We start from the raw sequence: 17,006 nt of genomic DNA, 5'->3' as shown, positions 1-17,006 counted from the left end.
GGATGCCATAGACTGTAGTTTAAGGTGGCACAAAAAGAGACAGCCAGAGGTTTCCGAACTTAATCTTAATGGTTGTACAGTCGTCTCAAATAAAACTGAAGGACCTCAGCGTTACTCTGGACCCTGATCTCTCTTTTGAAGAACATATCAAGACCATTTCAAGGACAGCTTTTTTCCATCTACGTAACATTGCAAAAATAAGAAACTTTCTGTCCAAAAATTATGCAGAAAAATTAATCCATGCTTTTGTCACTTCTAGGTTAGACTACTGCAATGCTCTACTTTCCGCCTACCCGGATAAAGCACTAAATAAACTTCAGTTAGTGCTAAATACGGCTGATAGAATCCTGACTAGAACCAAAAAATTTGATCATATTACTCCAGTGCTAGCCTCTCTACACTGGCTTCCTGTCAAAGCAAGGGCTGATTTCAAGGTTTTACTGCTAACCTACAAAGCATTACATGGGCTTGCTCCTACCTATCTCTCTGATTTGGTCCTGCCGTACATACCTACACGTACGCTACGGTCACAAGACGCAGGCCTCCTAATTGTCCCTAGAATTTCTAAGCAAACAGCTGGAGGCAGGGCTTTCTCCTATAGAGCTCCATTTTTATGGAACGGTCTGCCTACCCATGTCAGAGACGCAAACTCGGTCTCAACCTTTAAGTCTCTACTGAAGACTCATCTCTTCAGTGGGTCATATGATTGAGTGTAGTCTGGCCCAGGAGTGGGAGGGTGAACGGAAAGGCTCTGGAGCAACGAACCGCCCTTGCTGTCTCTGCCTGGCCGGTTCCCCTCTTTCCACTGGGATTCTCTGCCTCTAACCCTATTACAGGGGCTGAGTCACTGGCTTACTGGGGCTCTCTCATGCCGTCCCTGGAGGGGGTGCGTCACCTGAGTGGGTTGATTCACTGATGTGGTCATTTGAACATCTTGGCCATGTTCTGTTATAATCTCCACCCGGCACAGCCAAAAGAGGACTGGCCATCCCACATATGCTCTCTCTAATTCTCTCTTTCTTTCTCTCCCTCGGACGACCTGAGCCCTAGGACCATGCCCCAGGAATACCTGACATGATTACTCCTTGCTGTCCCCAGTCCACCTGACCGTGCTGCTGCTCCAGATTAAACTGTTCTGCCTTATTATTATTTGGCCTTTCTAGGGAGTTTTTCCTAGCCACCGTGCTTCTACACCTGCATTGCTTATTGTTTGGGGTTTTAGGCTGGGTTTCTGTACAGCACTTTGAGATATCAGCTGATGTACGAAGGGCTATATAAATACATTTGATTTGATTTGCTGAATCCTAATGATCGCAAGGAGTGCTGAACTGAGGGGGGGGTGGGGGGGGGGTCGTCCTTCACTGTCTGGTCTGGCTGTGTGGCTAGCGGTGAGGGTTATGACAAGGGCAAAGGGATGAGCGGGGTGATTAAGAGGTCTGGGTAATCTTTGTGTCTCACTAGAGCTGAAGGTGTGTGACGGCTTTAGGGAGAGCTGCCTCTCTCCCAGGTTGCTCAGAGCATAGCGACAGTGCACAGCACGCAACAAAGTTATATCTTCAGACCCTTTCGTTTCACATCTCTAAGAATGACAGCTGCTCCTATTCAAGAACTACTTCCTAATCTTTAGGTTGAAAAACTTGGGTGAATCAGTCCTTTTTCTTTCTAAGAACAATGGCAATCGTTCAAGCCCTTAAAATTGAATGTCATGTTTTCAATTACCACTTTCTCTACTATTTAGTGGCATTCTTTGCAGGATAAAGGTTCTTCCACATCCTATCAAATCTCTCAATCTTGCGTAATTAAACTCATATGCCAGGGACAGTGTGCTTATTTGTTTCACAGAAGTCAAGCAGGACTGGGTGCTGCTGTAGTGTTTTCTGTTATACCATTTTCACAAAATCGTACCAAAACAAACAACCGTGTCCTGGTTTGGATATTTTCTACGCATTGCCCTTTTCCAGCAACTACGGAGGATGAGTAAATAGGCCGGCACAGTACAGCTAGTCCTCGCACAGCTCTGATAAATAGTGTGAAAAGGGAATTTGTGTAAAGACCACACTCACCATATTAGAGATCTCTGGATAGGCCGTCTCTACCAGGACACCCCTGTTGGTGGAGACATAGTCCACCAGCTCGTTGAGCGTGGCCCGCTTAATCTCCTTGCTCTTCAGGTCGGTGACCGAGTCCATGAAGTCAAACAACATGCAGCACTGCTGGAGCTTCTGGGTGAACAGCTCCTGCTGCTCCGTGGAGGGCGCATCTGGAACCACAGATGACATGGAAACAACATTTAGAAATAAGGGATGTAACAATTCACCGATATGCATCGGTTCACGGTTCAAATGTTGAAGACAAGAGTGCATCGGTCTGCGGTGCTCCAAACCGATCCAAATGTAGCACGCATTGGTCAGAAAATCTAGTCAAACGTTACGAATCGGAGGTTCACATTTGTCCGAAAAACACCTCTAATCTTGTGACAACAATGTGTCCTCTCCTTCAGTGTCAAACTAAGCATGTAACTGTTGACAGTCATTGATAAAAAAAAGTAATTTTGTATGCAGAACAACCCCAGGCAATATCAAACTAGTCTAACTTAACTGTGCGCAGCTTCGTGTGCTGACCGAAGAGAGGTCTATTCACAATATTGCATATCTGTGCAGTAATATCAGCCTTCAAATGCTTGCAAAATGGCTTGGAAAATATGAGGTATTATTAGTTGAGTGACAACCAATGTAATTTGCTAAGTTATAGTTATCAAATGTGCTGTTCAAAATGTTTTACAGAATAAAAATAAGCTACAAGAGACAACACTCATCTGGCTATACCTGCTGAGCTTACACTTATACACTGCTCAAAAAAAACACTTAAACAACACAATGTAACTCCAAGTCAATCACACTTCTGTGAAATCAAACTGTCCACTTAGGAAGCAACACTGATTGACAATAAATTTCACATGCTGTTGTGCAAATGGAATAGACAACAGGTGGAAAGTATAGGCAATTAGCAAGACACCCCCAATAAAGGAGTGGTTCTGCAGGTGGTGACCAGACCACTTCTCAGTCCCTATGCTTCCTGGCTGATGTTTTGGTCACTTTTGAATGCTGGCGGTGCTTTCACTCTAGTGGTAGCATGAGATGGAGTCTACAACCCACACAAGTGGCTCAGGTAGTGCAGCTCATTCAGGATGGCACATCAATGCGAGCTGTGGCAAGAAGGTTTGCTGCGTCTGTCAGCGTAGTGTCCAGAGCATGGAGGCGCAACCAGGAGACAGGCCAGTACATCAGGAGACGTGGAGGAGGCCGTAGGAGGGCAACAACCCAGCAGCAGGACCGCTACCTCCGCCTTTGTGCAAGGAGGAGCAGGAGGAGCACTGCCAGAGCCCTGCAAAATGACCTCCAGCATGCCACAAATGTGCATGTGTCTGCTCAAACGGTCAGAAACAGACTCCATGAGGGTGGTATGAGGGCCCGACGTCCACAGGTGGGGGTTGTGCTTACAGCCCAACACCGTGCAGGACGTTTGGCATTTGCCAGAGAACACCAAGATTGGCAAATTCGCCACTGGCGCCTTGTGCTTTTCACAGATGAAAGCAGGTTCACACTGAGCACGTGACAGACGTGACAGAGTCTGGAGACGCCGTGGAGAACGTTCTACTGCCTGCAACATCCTCTAGCATGACCGGTTTGGCGGTGGGTCAGTCATGGTGTGGGGCGGAATTTCTTTGGGGGACAGCACAGCCATCCATGTGCTCGCCAGAGGTAGCCTGACTGCCATTAGGAGATGAGATCCTCAGACCCTGTGAGACCTAATGCAAGACAATGCTAGACCTCATGTGGCTGGAGTGTGTCAGCAGTTCCTGCAAGAGGAAGGCATTGATGCTATGGACTGGCCCGCCCGTTCCCCAGACCTGAATCCTATTGAGCACATCTGGGACATCATGTCTCGCTCCATCCACCAACGCCACGTTGCACCACAGACTGTCCGGGAGTTGGCGGATGCTTTAGTCCAGGTCTGGGAGGAGATCCCTCAGGAGACCATCCGCCACCTCATCAGGAGCATGCCCAGGCATTGTAGGGAGGTCATACAGGCATGTGGAGGCCACACACACTACTGAGCCTCATTTGAACTTGTTTTAAGGACATTACAGCCTGTAGTGTGGTTTTCCACTTTAATTTTGAGTGTGACTCCAAATCCAGACCTCCATGGGTTGATACATTTGATTTCCATTGATAATTTGTGTGATTTTATTGTCAGCACATTCAACTATGTAAAGAAAAAAGTATTTAATAAGAATATTTCATTCATTCAGATCTAGGATGTGTTTTAGTGTTCCCTTTATTATTTTGAGCAGTGTAAGTTAGTCTTAAGTACAGTGCATTTGGAAAGTATTCAGACCCCTTGACTTTCCACATTTTGTTATGTTACAGCCTTATTCCAAAATGTATTAAATCTTCTTCCTCCCCCTCAAACTTCACACAGTACCCCATAATGACAAAGCAAAAACAGTTAAAAAATGTTTAAAGCAAATTTATTTAAAAAAAAATAAAAAAAACTGAAATACCTTATATAAATAAGTATTCAGACCCTTTGCTATGAGACTCGAAATTGAGCTTAGGTGCATCCTGTTTCCATTGATCATCCTTGAGATGTTTCTACAACTTGTTTGGAGTCCACCTGTGATAAGTTAAATTGACTGGACATTATTTGGAAAGGCACACACCTGTCTATATAAGGTCCCACAGTTGACAGTGCACGTCAGAGCAAAAACCAAGCCATGAGGTTGAAGCAATTGTCCGTAGAGCTCAGAGAAAGGATTGTGTCGATGGAGGCACAAAAACAATTATGCAGCATTGAAGGTCCCTAGAGAGCACAGTGGCCTCCATCATTCTTAAATGGAATTAGTTTGGAACCACCAAGACTCTTCTTAGAGCTGGCCACCCTGCACATCTGAGCAAATCAGGGGAGAAGTGCCTTGGCCAGGGAGGTGACCAAGAACCCAAAGGCCACTCTGACAGGGCTCCAGAGTTCCTCTATGGAGATGGGAGAACCTTCCAGAAGGACAACCAGCTCTGCAGCACTCCACCAATCAGGCGTTTATGGTAGAGTGGACAGACGGAAGCCACTCCTCAGTAAAAGGCACCTGACAGCCCATTTGGAGCTTGCCAAAAGGCACCTTAGGATTCTCAGAACACGAAAACAAGATTCTCCAGTCTGATGAAACCCAGATTGAACACTTCTGCCTTAAATGCCAAGCGTAACGTCTGGAGGAAATCTGGCACCATACCTACGGTGAAGCATGGTGGTGGCAGCATCATGCTGAGGGGATATTCTTCGGCAGCAGGGACTGGGAGACTAGTCAGGATTGAAGGAAAGCTGAACGGAGCAAAGTACAGAGAGATCCTTGATGAAAACCTACTCCAGAGCACTCAGGACCTCAGACTGGGATAAAGGTTCACCTTACAACTGGTCAAGTGGCTTCAAGACAAGTCTCAGTGTTTTTGAGTGGTCCAGCCAGAGCCCAGACTTGAACACGATCGAACATCTCTGGAGAGACCTGAAAATAGCTGTGCAGCGATGCTCCCCATCCAAACTGAAAGAGCTTGAGAAGATCTGCAGAGAAGAAAGGGAGAAACTCCCCAAACACAGGTGTGCCAAGCTTGTAGCGTCATACCCAAGAAGACTCAAGGATGTAATCGCTGTCAAAGGTGCTTCAACAAAGTACTGAGTAAAGGGTCAGAATACTTACGTAAATGTGATATTTCCATTTTTTATTTGTAATAAATTAGCAAAAATGTCTAAAAACCTTTTTTTGCTTTGTCATTATGGGGTAGTGTGTAGATTGGTGAGGGGGGGAATGATACATTTTAGAACAAAGCTGTAACTTAACAAAATGTTGAAAAAGTCAAGGTGTCTGAAAACTTTCCGGATGCATTGTACATAGAGTAGCCAGCCAAATAGAAAAAGTAGCCAGCAAGGGAGTTCCGGGAAGGGGGGGTCCAGGGGGCATGCCCCCCATGAATGTGGTTTTATTTTTTTGGCCTCTGTTACATTCTAAATCATTGACTCCATCCAAAATACACAGCAAAATAATGACTTTACCTCAAGTATTGGTCAAATGAGTTGTGGTATTGAGTAGAAAGACATGACTTTGCAATTAAAATTACTCAAAATGTATGAATTCAGTGCTAATTGTTTTGGATATCATCTACGCCTCAGAAAATAGTCCTGATCATATACGCTAAGTAAAATAACCGTTTTTAACATTAATCCCATCTTCTCTTGAGATTCAAGTCATATGTACAGTTTTACTGCAATATATAAAATACCACAATGATGTTTGTTCTTCAAATTATGTATTTTATTGGCTTTGCTGCTGTGGGTAAGGAAACCTAGGTGTAATTATTTTATTTTGGTGAACTATCCCTTTAACAGTTTGGCCTGTCAATAACTGTGGGTGGGATTGTCAGGGGAGTGGGCAAGATGTTTGTGAGTCAGAGTTGGTCGGGTTTCAGACCTGTCAATCAATCACTGTGAGTGGGACTTTGAGGGAAGGCGGTAGATTAGTAACCTAGCCAGAAAAACTAACCTAGTCTACTCTTTCAATTTAGTTTATTGTGGAAGAAACCTAAGAAAAAAGGTTGCCTTATGTCAAGTAAACATGAATTCCCTGTTGATCAATATAGAATCGCAGGAATTTGCAGGACACCCAACAAGATTGTCATTGCACGAAGTCATGCACCCATGAATAGACCTACAAGTATGATTGAAGAATGAAACACAGAAAGCAGCAGCTGACTACTCCATTGTCAATAATTTAATGAAATCAGTAAGCCTATATCAATGTATTTAATAATACCATATTCACATTATAGTGCCTTCAGAAAGTATTAACACCCATTGATTTAAAAAGTGGGAATAAAATGGGTTTGTAATTTTTTGTCAACAATCTACACAAAATACTCTGATGAAAAATACAAATATACTTAACAAAAATAAACACAAGATGCAACAATTTTAAAACATTTTACTGAGTTACAGTTCATATATGGAAATCTGTCAATTTAAATGTATTCATTAGGCCCTAATCTGTGGATCCGTTTAAAAAGAAAATTGAGCTTCAGGATTTCGTCACAGTATTTTTGTGCATTCAATACTTATCAATAAAATGCAATTGTGTTCTTTGCTTATGCCTGCTCATGTCACAAACCCACCGCCACCATGGGGCACTCTGTTCACAACGTTGGCATAACCAAACCGTTCGCCCACGGTTGGATGTACAGTGCCTTGCGAAAGTATTCGGCCCACTTGAACTTTGCGACCTTTTGCCACATTTCAGGCTTCAAACAAAGATATAAAACTGTATTTTTTTGTGAAGAATCAACAACAAGTGGGACACAATCATGAAGTGGAACGACATTTATTGGATATTTCAAACTTTTTTAACAAATCAAAAACTGAAAAATTGGGCGTGCAAAATTATTCAGCCCCTTTACTTTCAGTGCAGCAAACTCTCTCCAGAAGTTCAGTGAGGATCTCTGAATGATCCAATGTTGACCTAAATGACTAATGATAAATACAATCCACCTGTGTGTAATCAAGTCTCCGTATAAATGCACCTGCACTGTGATAGTCTCAGAGGTCCGTTAAAAGCACAGAAAGCATCATGAAGAACAAGGAACACACCAGGCAGGTCCGAGATACTGTTGTGAAGAAGTTTAAAGCCGGATTTGGATACAAAAAGATTTCCCAAGCTTTAAACATCCCAAGGAGCACTGTGCAAGCGGTAATATTGAAATGGAAGGAGTATCAGACCACTGCAAATCTACCAAGACCTGGCTGTCCCTCTAAACTTTCAGCTCATACAAGGAGAAGACTGATCAGAGATGCAGCCAAGAGGCCCATGATCACTCTGGATGAACTGCAGAGATCTACAGCTGAGGTGGGAGACTCTGTCCATAGGACAACAATCAGTCGTATATTGCACAAATCTGGCCTTTATGGAAGAGTGGCAAGAAGAAAGCCATTTCTTAAAGATATCCATAAAAAGTGTCGTTTAAAGTTTGCCACAAGCCACCTGGGAGACACACCAAACATGTGGAAGAAGGTGCTCTGGTCAGATGAAACCAAAATTGAACTTTTTGGCAACAATGCAAAACGTTATGTTTGGCGTAAAAGCAACACAGCTGAACACACCATCCCCACTGTCAAACATGGTGGTGGCAGCATCATGGTTTGGGCCTGCTTTTCTTCAGCAGGGACAGGGAAGATGGTTAAAATTGATGGGAAGATGGGAAAATTGCACGCCCAATTTTTCAGTTTTTGATTTGTTAAAAAAGTTTTAAATATCCAATAAATGTCGTTCCACTTCATGATTGTGTCCCACTTGTTGTTGATTCTTCACAAAAAAATACAGTTTTATATCTTTATGTTTGAAGCCTGAAATGTGGCAAAAGGTCGCAAAGTTCAAGGGGGCCGACTACTTTCGCAAGGCACTGTACTGCCAAATTCTTTAAAACGATGGAGGTGGCTTATAATAGAAATTAACATTCAATTCTCTGGCAACTGCTCCGGTGGACATTCTTGCAGTCAGCATGCCAATTGAACGATCTCTCAAAACTTGAGACATCTGTAGCGTTGTGTGACAAAACTGCACATTTTAGAGTGGCCTTATATTGTCTACAGCACAATGTGCACCTGCGTAACGATCATGCTGTTTAATCAGCTTCTTGATATGCCACACGTTAGGTGGATGGCTTAATTTGTACACAAAATTGAAGAGAAATAAGCTTTTTGTGAGTATGGAACATTTCTGGGATCTTTTATGTCAGCATGGGACCAACACTTTACATGCTGCGTTTATATTTTTGTTCAGAGTATGTTAATTACATAAGTATTCAACCCCCTGAGTCAATACATGTTAGAATAACCTTTAACAGTGATGACAGCTGTGAGTCTTTCTGGGTAGGTCTCTAAGAGCGTCCCACATCTGGATTGTACAACATTTGGCCATTATTCTTTTCAACATTCTTTAAGCTCTGTCAGCTAGTATACACCTACTTTTCAAGATGGCCGCAAGCATGTACTTCTCTGATCAGAGTTTGTAGCTGAAAACTGGATTATTTAGGTTGGTTTCATCTGGCTGTGAACACATCAGAGAACAGTGCAATATTGCAAGGAGACATACAAAACAGGTCTGCTGAAAGTTGAGGCCTACTTGGATATACCTGGGCACATCACTTTATAGGTCCTAGTGCTGGCTGGTTTATAGTCTGTGTTTGGGTTCTGGCTTGCTGCCTATAACCAAATATGTTATTAACTAACCCAAGCTAGACTATAGCCTGTCGTTTCCAAAGGGAGCAAATTAATCATAGTGGGCAGAACAAGCAAGGAGGTGGGCAGAGCCAAGAACGAGCTAGCGAGAGCCTACTTGCGCGTTCTAGCAGGTATTTGCATATTTCTGTAAGGGAACGCCTACACTGTGAAGTGCACGTATGCAATAACTAAATTCACCTTTGCACTCCTTCTAAACAACGCAATATTTAGAAACCTTGGGATAGGATAAAGTCTACGAAACTAAGTCCACTCTGTTTGTAACGGATTTAAATTTTGGAAACTGTAATAAGATCAAATGTTTCATTGATGAGAAAATTTGCAGAATGTCAGACAAAATCCATCTCACCATCTTCTCCCACTGCCTGCCATTGGGCTTCCTCTAACCACCATATCTGGTCGTGAGTGGAAATGCCAACCAGATGCTTCACATTTACACATCCGGAAAATATCGGTCTCATTGCTCTATTTGTGCTATAACTACGGCAATCCTACAAACTGTGCGATCCAATCTAACTATCACACTGTGTGGACTGATTGAGTTTAAGCCAATTCCTCACCAACTTGTTGTATTTGTGTGGATTTTAACTGACTTTTTCCAAAATGGCCTTTACCAGAGTAACCAAATTGAGACATTGCAGCGTATCCTGGATAGGTCCCACTAAGACCTTTGTCCTTTTTTACTCCTCAGCCTGGTCGTAGTGCCACTGCCTCGCCACCATGTCGCCACTCTTCAACTGACCGGCCAGGGCTTCCCAGCAAAGACCTCTTTCTAATGAATTCACCTTACCCTCATATACACAATTCCATGTCTCAAGGCAAAAAAAATATTATTTAACCGGTCTCATCCCCTTCATCTACACTGATTGAATTGGATTTAACAAGTGACATCAATAAGGGATCATACTCTAGCTTTCACCTGGTCAGTCTGTTATGAAAAGGGCAAGTGTTCTTAATGTTTTGTACACAGTGTATATGGTCCTGTAAGGCTCAGTTGGTAGTGCATGGCCTACACATAATGCTCTATGATGTCAGTGTTTAAAAAAAAATTGGCAAATTAATAAATCATTTCAAGCTGAAATGGGGAGGGGGGGGTCAATGTAAATAGTCCAGGTGGCCAATTGATGAATTGCTCAGCAGTCTTATGGCTTGGGGGTAGAAGCTGTTAAACATTTTGGACTTAGACTTGGTGCTCCGGTACTGCTTGCCGTGAGGTAGAACAGAGAACAGTCTATGACTTGGGTGCTAGGGGTCTTGTACAATTTTTTTGGCCTTCCTCTGACACCGCCTATTATATAGGTCCTGGATGGCAGGAAGCTTGACCACAGCGATGAACTGGGTCGTACGACCAACCCTCTGCAGCGCCTTATGGTCGGATGAAGAGCAGTTGCCATAGCAGGCTGTGATGCAACCGGTCAGGATGCTCTTGATGGTGCAGCTGGAGAACTTTATGATGATCTGGGGACCCAAATCTTTTCAGTCTCCTAAGGTATTGTCGTACCCTCTTCCCGACTGTCTTGGTGTGTTTGGACCATGATCGTTTGTTGGTGATGTGGACGCCAAAGGAACTTGAAAACTCTCAACCCGCTCCACTACAGCCCCGACGATGTGAATGGAGACACTTCGACCCTCCTTTTCCTGTATAGTTCACCATCAGCTCCTTTGTCTTGCAATGAAGTTTTAGCTCTGTCTGTACAGAGGCCTCTCTTCCTCGGTGCACACTGTCACAGTTTCCATCTTGTCCAGCTGTGTAGATAACATTTCACGTAAACCCTGCATCGAAGTAGCGGTCCTTGTACATAGCATCAAGCATGGTGGCGACACAGTAAAGAGAGAATGTCACCGAACCACTTGTTCACAGCCTGTGTCGGCAGTTTTGTTGAGCAGGCATTTCAATGTCATGACAGAGGGTATCACGTCTGCTAAAGGCGCAGTTGATGAGCTTATTTCTCCAGTCAGTCAGAGCTAGCTATTGTGTTCATGTTTCCAAGTTTCAAACATGTTCTCAAATGCCATTGAAATGGCAGCAGCGGTACGACAACCAGCACATTCTTCAGCATGCAATACGACTTTCCTCAGTACAAAATCCTCAACGACCCACTGCGCTGTCAGATTCAGCATGCTCATGTGGCTGATATCACTGGTCCAAATGTCAGTCGTGAAGCTAATAGCAGTGACGCTATTACTGTAACTCCGGTAAGGCAAGATCTGAAAAATAGCGCACTTGGTAGTGTGTACCGGTGCTCGACCAGTCGGCAAAAGCCAACATCACCCACGACAGAGAACGATTGATTGTCAAGGGCAATGAATTCCATTATCTTGGCGTCAATGGATTTCACCTTTGAGTTGTGGGGTAGGCTAGGCATGCTGTGTTGCACGTGTAGTGCAACATTTTACGTGGCGCCACAGGGGGTATTTGTCTGTAATAAAGTCCTTTTGTGGGGAAAAACTCATTATGATTGGCTGAGCATGACTCCCCAGTGGGTGAGCAATATGCCCACCCATGGCTGCGCCCCTGCAGTCAGTCATGTGAAATCCATAGATTAAGGACTTATATTTTTAAATTGACTGATTTCCTTCTATGCACTGTAACTCAGTAAAATCTTTGAAATTGTAGCATGTTGCGTTTATATTTCTGTTCAGTATAGTTTATCAACATTATAAGCACAAGGCATTAAGTAAGCTAAGCGCAAATGTTTTTTCCCCATAGAGCAATTAGCGGGGAACACCGTTGTCGAAAGGGCATCGCACATGCAATCGGTTTCATGTGATTTCCGCTTGAAATTTAGAAAGAGAGGAGATCTAATAGACTACTTTGAAGCAAGGTAGGAAATGTCTCATATGTATTAAACATTCAGGTGCCTCCAGCTCAATGCAAAGTGATGTGTGATGCGCTGATGAAGCCTGCCTTCCGTTTCCTTTTGAGATGCTGCAGGAGCAGCAGCTCTCACGATGTCTGACAGAGTTTCCGCTCAAAGGCTCTGTATCTGTATGCATGTCATAAGATACATAACTTGTGTTTCCATCAATGAGAATAGGCTAAAAAGCATTATTTCGCAATGGGATTTTTTCTTCTACCCAACAATTGGCCAGCACCAATTTTATTAATCAGCTTTTTAAAACAACAACAAAAGCCAGCTATTACTGGCAAACGGAAACCCTGACAGGCGTCCTTCCTAACTGAGTTGAATGGCTTTTATAAAAGAGAAAACTCAGCATGGATCAACAACATTGTAGTTACTCCACAATACTAACTGAATTGACAGAGTGAAAAGAAGGAAGCCTGACCAGAATACAATTTTTCCAAAACATGCATCCTGTGTGCAACGTACTGCAAAAAATGTGGCAAAGCAATTAACACTTTGTATTCAGGACAAAAATGTATGTTTGGGGCAAATCCAATACAACACATTACTGAGTACCACACTCTATACTCTCAAGCATAGTGGTGGCTGCATCACGTTATGGGTATGCTTCTAATCGTTAAGGACTGTGGAGTTTTTCTGGATAAAAAAAAGAAAACGGAATGGAGCTAAGCACAGGCAAAATCCTAGAAGATTTCAGCAGGACAAAAACCTAAAACACAAGGCCAAATCTACACTGGAGTTGCTTACCAAGAAGACAATGAATGTTCCCGAATGGCCAAGTTACAGTTTTGTCTTAAATCAGCTTGAAAATCTATGGCAAGAACTGAAAATGGTTCTCTAACAATGATCAACAACCAATTTGACAGAACTTGAAGAATTTATAAAAATAATAAAATGGCCAAATGTTGCGCAATCCATGTGTGGAAATCTTAGACTTACCCAGAATGACTCACTGCCAAAGATGTTTCTAAAGGTATTGACTCAGCGGGTTGAATACTTATCAAGATAGTGTTTCCATTTTTCATAAATGTTTTACAAATGTTAGAATTTCTTCTTCCACTTTGTCAATAGAGTATGTTGTGTAGATCGTTGACGAAGAAATGACAATTAAACCCATTTTAATCCAACTTTGTAACAACAAAATGTGGAAAAAGTCATGGGGTGTGAATACTTTGTGAATGTACTGTTTATCATTCACTCTCACACACAGAGAGAGAAAGAGGAGTCAGCTCAGAGGCCCTGCCCATGAGCTCAGTCAAGCAGATTTGAATTTAGAATGGAAAATGAATGTGTTTCTTTAACACATGTTAGTGCATTCAATCGTATCGATTCGTTCCTCTAATAAACTGGAATTGCAACAAAATGTTTCAAACTAAAACGCATCGTTCCTGTATTGTATCAGAGCCAATGTACGTAGATGCGTACCAAATAGGCCTAGTCTTGAAAGGGAAAGAGGCACATCCCTATTTAGTGTACAATGTAGTGTTTTCATTTGGCTTAAAGCTAGAATCCTTAACTGAAACAAAGCAGCCTCCCTGCCTCGGTTTTGGTAAAAAGCTGAGCGAGAAATGTAACCACTCAAAATTATAGACAGAGCTACGGATGCATGGATTAACCATCCATGACATCAACATTAGCGTTTTAACCATGGTTTGAGGCTATACAGTGTTTATTTACATTGTTTACTAACATTGGAGTAAAAAAAGCTCATATTTTGCATTCTGATGGGTTACGACAGTTGAACTAAGCTCATGGGGCATTTATAAGTTATAGTCTTCGAGAAGTCCAAAAATGTATGTGACAACTAAGGATTCTAGCTTTAAACCATTGCATGGTAAAACTGTACAACCATTAGGCTTGGATGGTGTACCGTATATAGGGGTGTTTAGAAATAGCCACAGGATGCTTCTTCAATACCGCCAACACTTGAAATTTGAATATTTGTAGCTACTTTTTAAATAAATACCTGCAGTCAACTTGTGCAATACGTTAGGAGATAAAGAATATTGCTTTCTTCATTTCACCTGTCACAATTTTCATTATGAATCTTACTGGTGGTACCCAGTCACGTGGCGTTTGTTTACAAGCACACAACGAGGAGAGACCGGAGCATTGCGAGTCACTCACTGTTATGCAGCGTGCACCAGATGATCTAGTTACAGTATGGAATTGACAACTAAATGTTTGCCAGTTACAATTCTTGTAACTATTAAATTAACTGTCTAAAATGTGCTAAACGCTCTTCAGTTGTGCATTTGGTTTGCTAATTTAGTAGCTAGTTAGCTATCTAGCTAATTGGTTAGCTTCTTCCAAAATCAAGTTTGCTTAGCAACAACAGAAAATCCCCTCCTGGATCAAGAGCCTTGCTGTCTAATACTTGTTTTGTGTGTGTGCAGCAAACTGTTAGCCGCATTTGAGTTACTTATATAACTTTATGAGCTGGGATGTCTGTCCTGCAAATATTTTAGGTCAGAGACTGTTTAAAAATGTTCGCAATGCAGTCTTTAGCATTGTCTATGGGATTTTACATGTACTTGTCAGCATTGCTAACCTTCGGATTACAGAGAATCAGTGGGATTTTATTTTTGTATATATTTTTTAAAGCACCCCTTGTTTTCAGTGCCAGTATTACCAAATATGCCAGTACGGCACAAGGTCGATATGAAGGTATGACAGTCTGGATACTGCCCAAGCTTAACCATTGCATGGCATTGGTGTCAACAAAAGCTTGCCTGGTTAGTCGCCTAAACAAGATTACCTACAAAATGTGCAGTTAACTGCCAAGGCAGCCTAACTGAATGCAACTTGGAAAATACCCATCATGACTTAAGTAAAAAACGTATACAAAATTCATAGGCAAATTGCTATTGTGGAAGTCAATACTGATTGAAACCAACTTAACAGTATACAGAGGCTTCAATCCACATCCCCAGTGCAAGGCCAAACAGACATTTGCTGAATTATGAAAAGTTTACAGGTACTGACAAGGTCTTGATAAAGTTCATACTGTGCTGCTGACGTGCATTGTGACAGGGTACAGAACAGTACACTGTGATAAAATAGTTGCAGTTGAGAGTTTAGCAAATGGAGGGGAAAAAATCCTAATGGAACCTTTTAGTAGGTTTCAGTAAGGTAAACACCTCGGATCATAATAGGCCTACTGCTGACACAGCCTGTGAAAACAGAGAAGTGAGGACTATAATTTACATTAAACACAAGCAAGGACCCAGAGATTCAATTTTTAAATCACATCAAGTCAGTGTTGTTCCAATCAACAGGCTTTACATATACAACTCAATATATGTACTTTGGCCGTGCATAGGGCCGTGGCGGTCATGACATTTTGTCAGATGGTAATTGTCATGCAAATGACTGCCGGTCTCACTAAACTGAACATTAATTAACATTAACATGTTTAGCGAGCCTTTGGAACATCAACATTTTAATAAGTCAAATAAATCCATGTAATGTAGCCAACACAATAAAATACATGTATTTAGTTGTAATAGGCCTAGAAAGCTGGGTATGTCTTAGAAATCAAAACATAAGAGCTGCATGATAAAATTCTATATTGCTGACTTGGAGAAAGTCGTAAAAAAAGGCACCTTTGCGCTTCCAGCGGAGACAGAGCGATAACTGCATTGCTGCTATGCTTGTGTAGCAAGAAAGTTAGCGGATATCTAATCAATGGAAAATGGCAGCATTAAAAGTGATCTCCCATCACTATTTGCCCTCATCTTTCAGATTTTTCAAATTCAAATCATGATGTTTTTAGAAAGTGATGAGGGACAATAGAGAGCTGAGTAGCAGGCCACTAGTAAGGGCCATTAGCACGTTTGGTAGGTTACCCATCAGTGCAGTTTTGGTTTGGGATTTCAGCTCTCTACTTGACTGCGGTCATGACTCGTGACTACCGGTGTGGCGGTAATACAGTCACCGCAATAGCCCTAGTCGTGCAGAGCCAAGAGACAGCTCAATCATTCTAGGCCTTTATCAGAACACCATTTATGGATTAGACAGTGAGTGTGTGCAGGGTTATTAGAGCTGACAAACCTGACTCCGGCCAGGCTATAAACAGCACTTTGGCAGACGCCCAGAAACACAATGACAGAACAGTACAACGTAGGGCTAGCCTAGCCTAGCAGCAGGGCTATGTCTCTTAACTCATACCAGGAGGAAGCAGCCTTGATTAATGGCCACTTACAAACCCAACACCTAAAGGTTAAGAGGTTGTGCAAACGCAGACTCCTATGTAAACCGCATGTAATCTCAACTCAAGTGTAAGGCTCTGGAGCAACGAACCGCCCTTGCTGTCTCTGCCTGGCCGGTTCCCCTCTTTCCACTGGGATTCTCTTCCTCTAACCCTATTACAGGGGCTGAGTCACTGGTTTACTGGGGCTCTCTCATGCCGTCCCTGGAGGGGGTGCGTCACCTGAGTGGGTTGATTCACTGATGTGGTCATCCTGTCCTACCTGACATGATGACTCCTTGCTGTCCCCAGTCCACCTGGCCGTGCTGCTGCTCCAGTTTCAACTGTTCTGCCTTATTATTATTATTATTATTCAACCATGCTGGTCATTTATGAACATTTGAACATCTTGGCCATGTTCTGTTATAATCTCCACCCGGCACAGCCAGAAGAGGACTGGCCACCCCACATAGCCTGGTTCCTCTCTAGGTTTCTTCCTAGGTTTTGGCCTTTCTAGGGAGTTTTTCCTAGCCACCGTGCTTCTACACCTGCATTGCTTGCTGTTTGGGGTTTTAGGCTGGGTTTCTGTACAGCACTTTGAGATATCAGCTGATGTA

The 17,006-nt window shown here is 42.7% G+C and overlaps 1 protein-coding gene across 2 annotated transcripts in view; it reads right to left on the bottom strand.

Moving 5' to 3' along the window:
- LOC110522027 (serine/threonine-protein phosphatase 2A 56 kDa regulatory subunit alpha isoform) overlaps positions 1-17,006 on the bottom strand; it is a 135,230-nt gene that overhangs the window by 76,192 nt on the left and 42,032 nt on the right. For both annotated transcript variants that reach the window (XM_090232370.1, XM_021600089.3), the window contains one exon: positions 2,064-2,260. In XM_090232370.1, coding sequence (XP_090088496.1) covers positions 2,064-2,204 — 141 coding nt within the window. In that variant the 5' untranslated portion in view covers positions 2,205-2,260. The remainder of the gene's footprint in view (positions 1-2,063; positions 2,261-17,006) is intronic.

This window comes from Oncorhynchus mykiss, chromosome 4 (assembly GCF_057628025.1).
Source record: "Oncorhynchus mykiss isolate SJ-2025 chromosome 4, ASM5762802v1, whole genome shotgun sequence".
In the NCBI taxonomy this organism is placed as follows: domain Eukaryota; kingdom Metazoa; phylum Chordata; class Actinopteri; order Salmoniformes; family Salmonidae; genus Oncorhynchus; species Oncorhynchus mykiss.
Note: the sequence above shows the minus strand (reverse complement) of the source record. Positions and strands in the feature narration are given on the sequence as shown.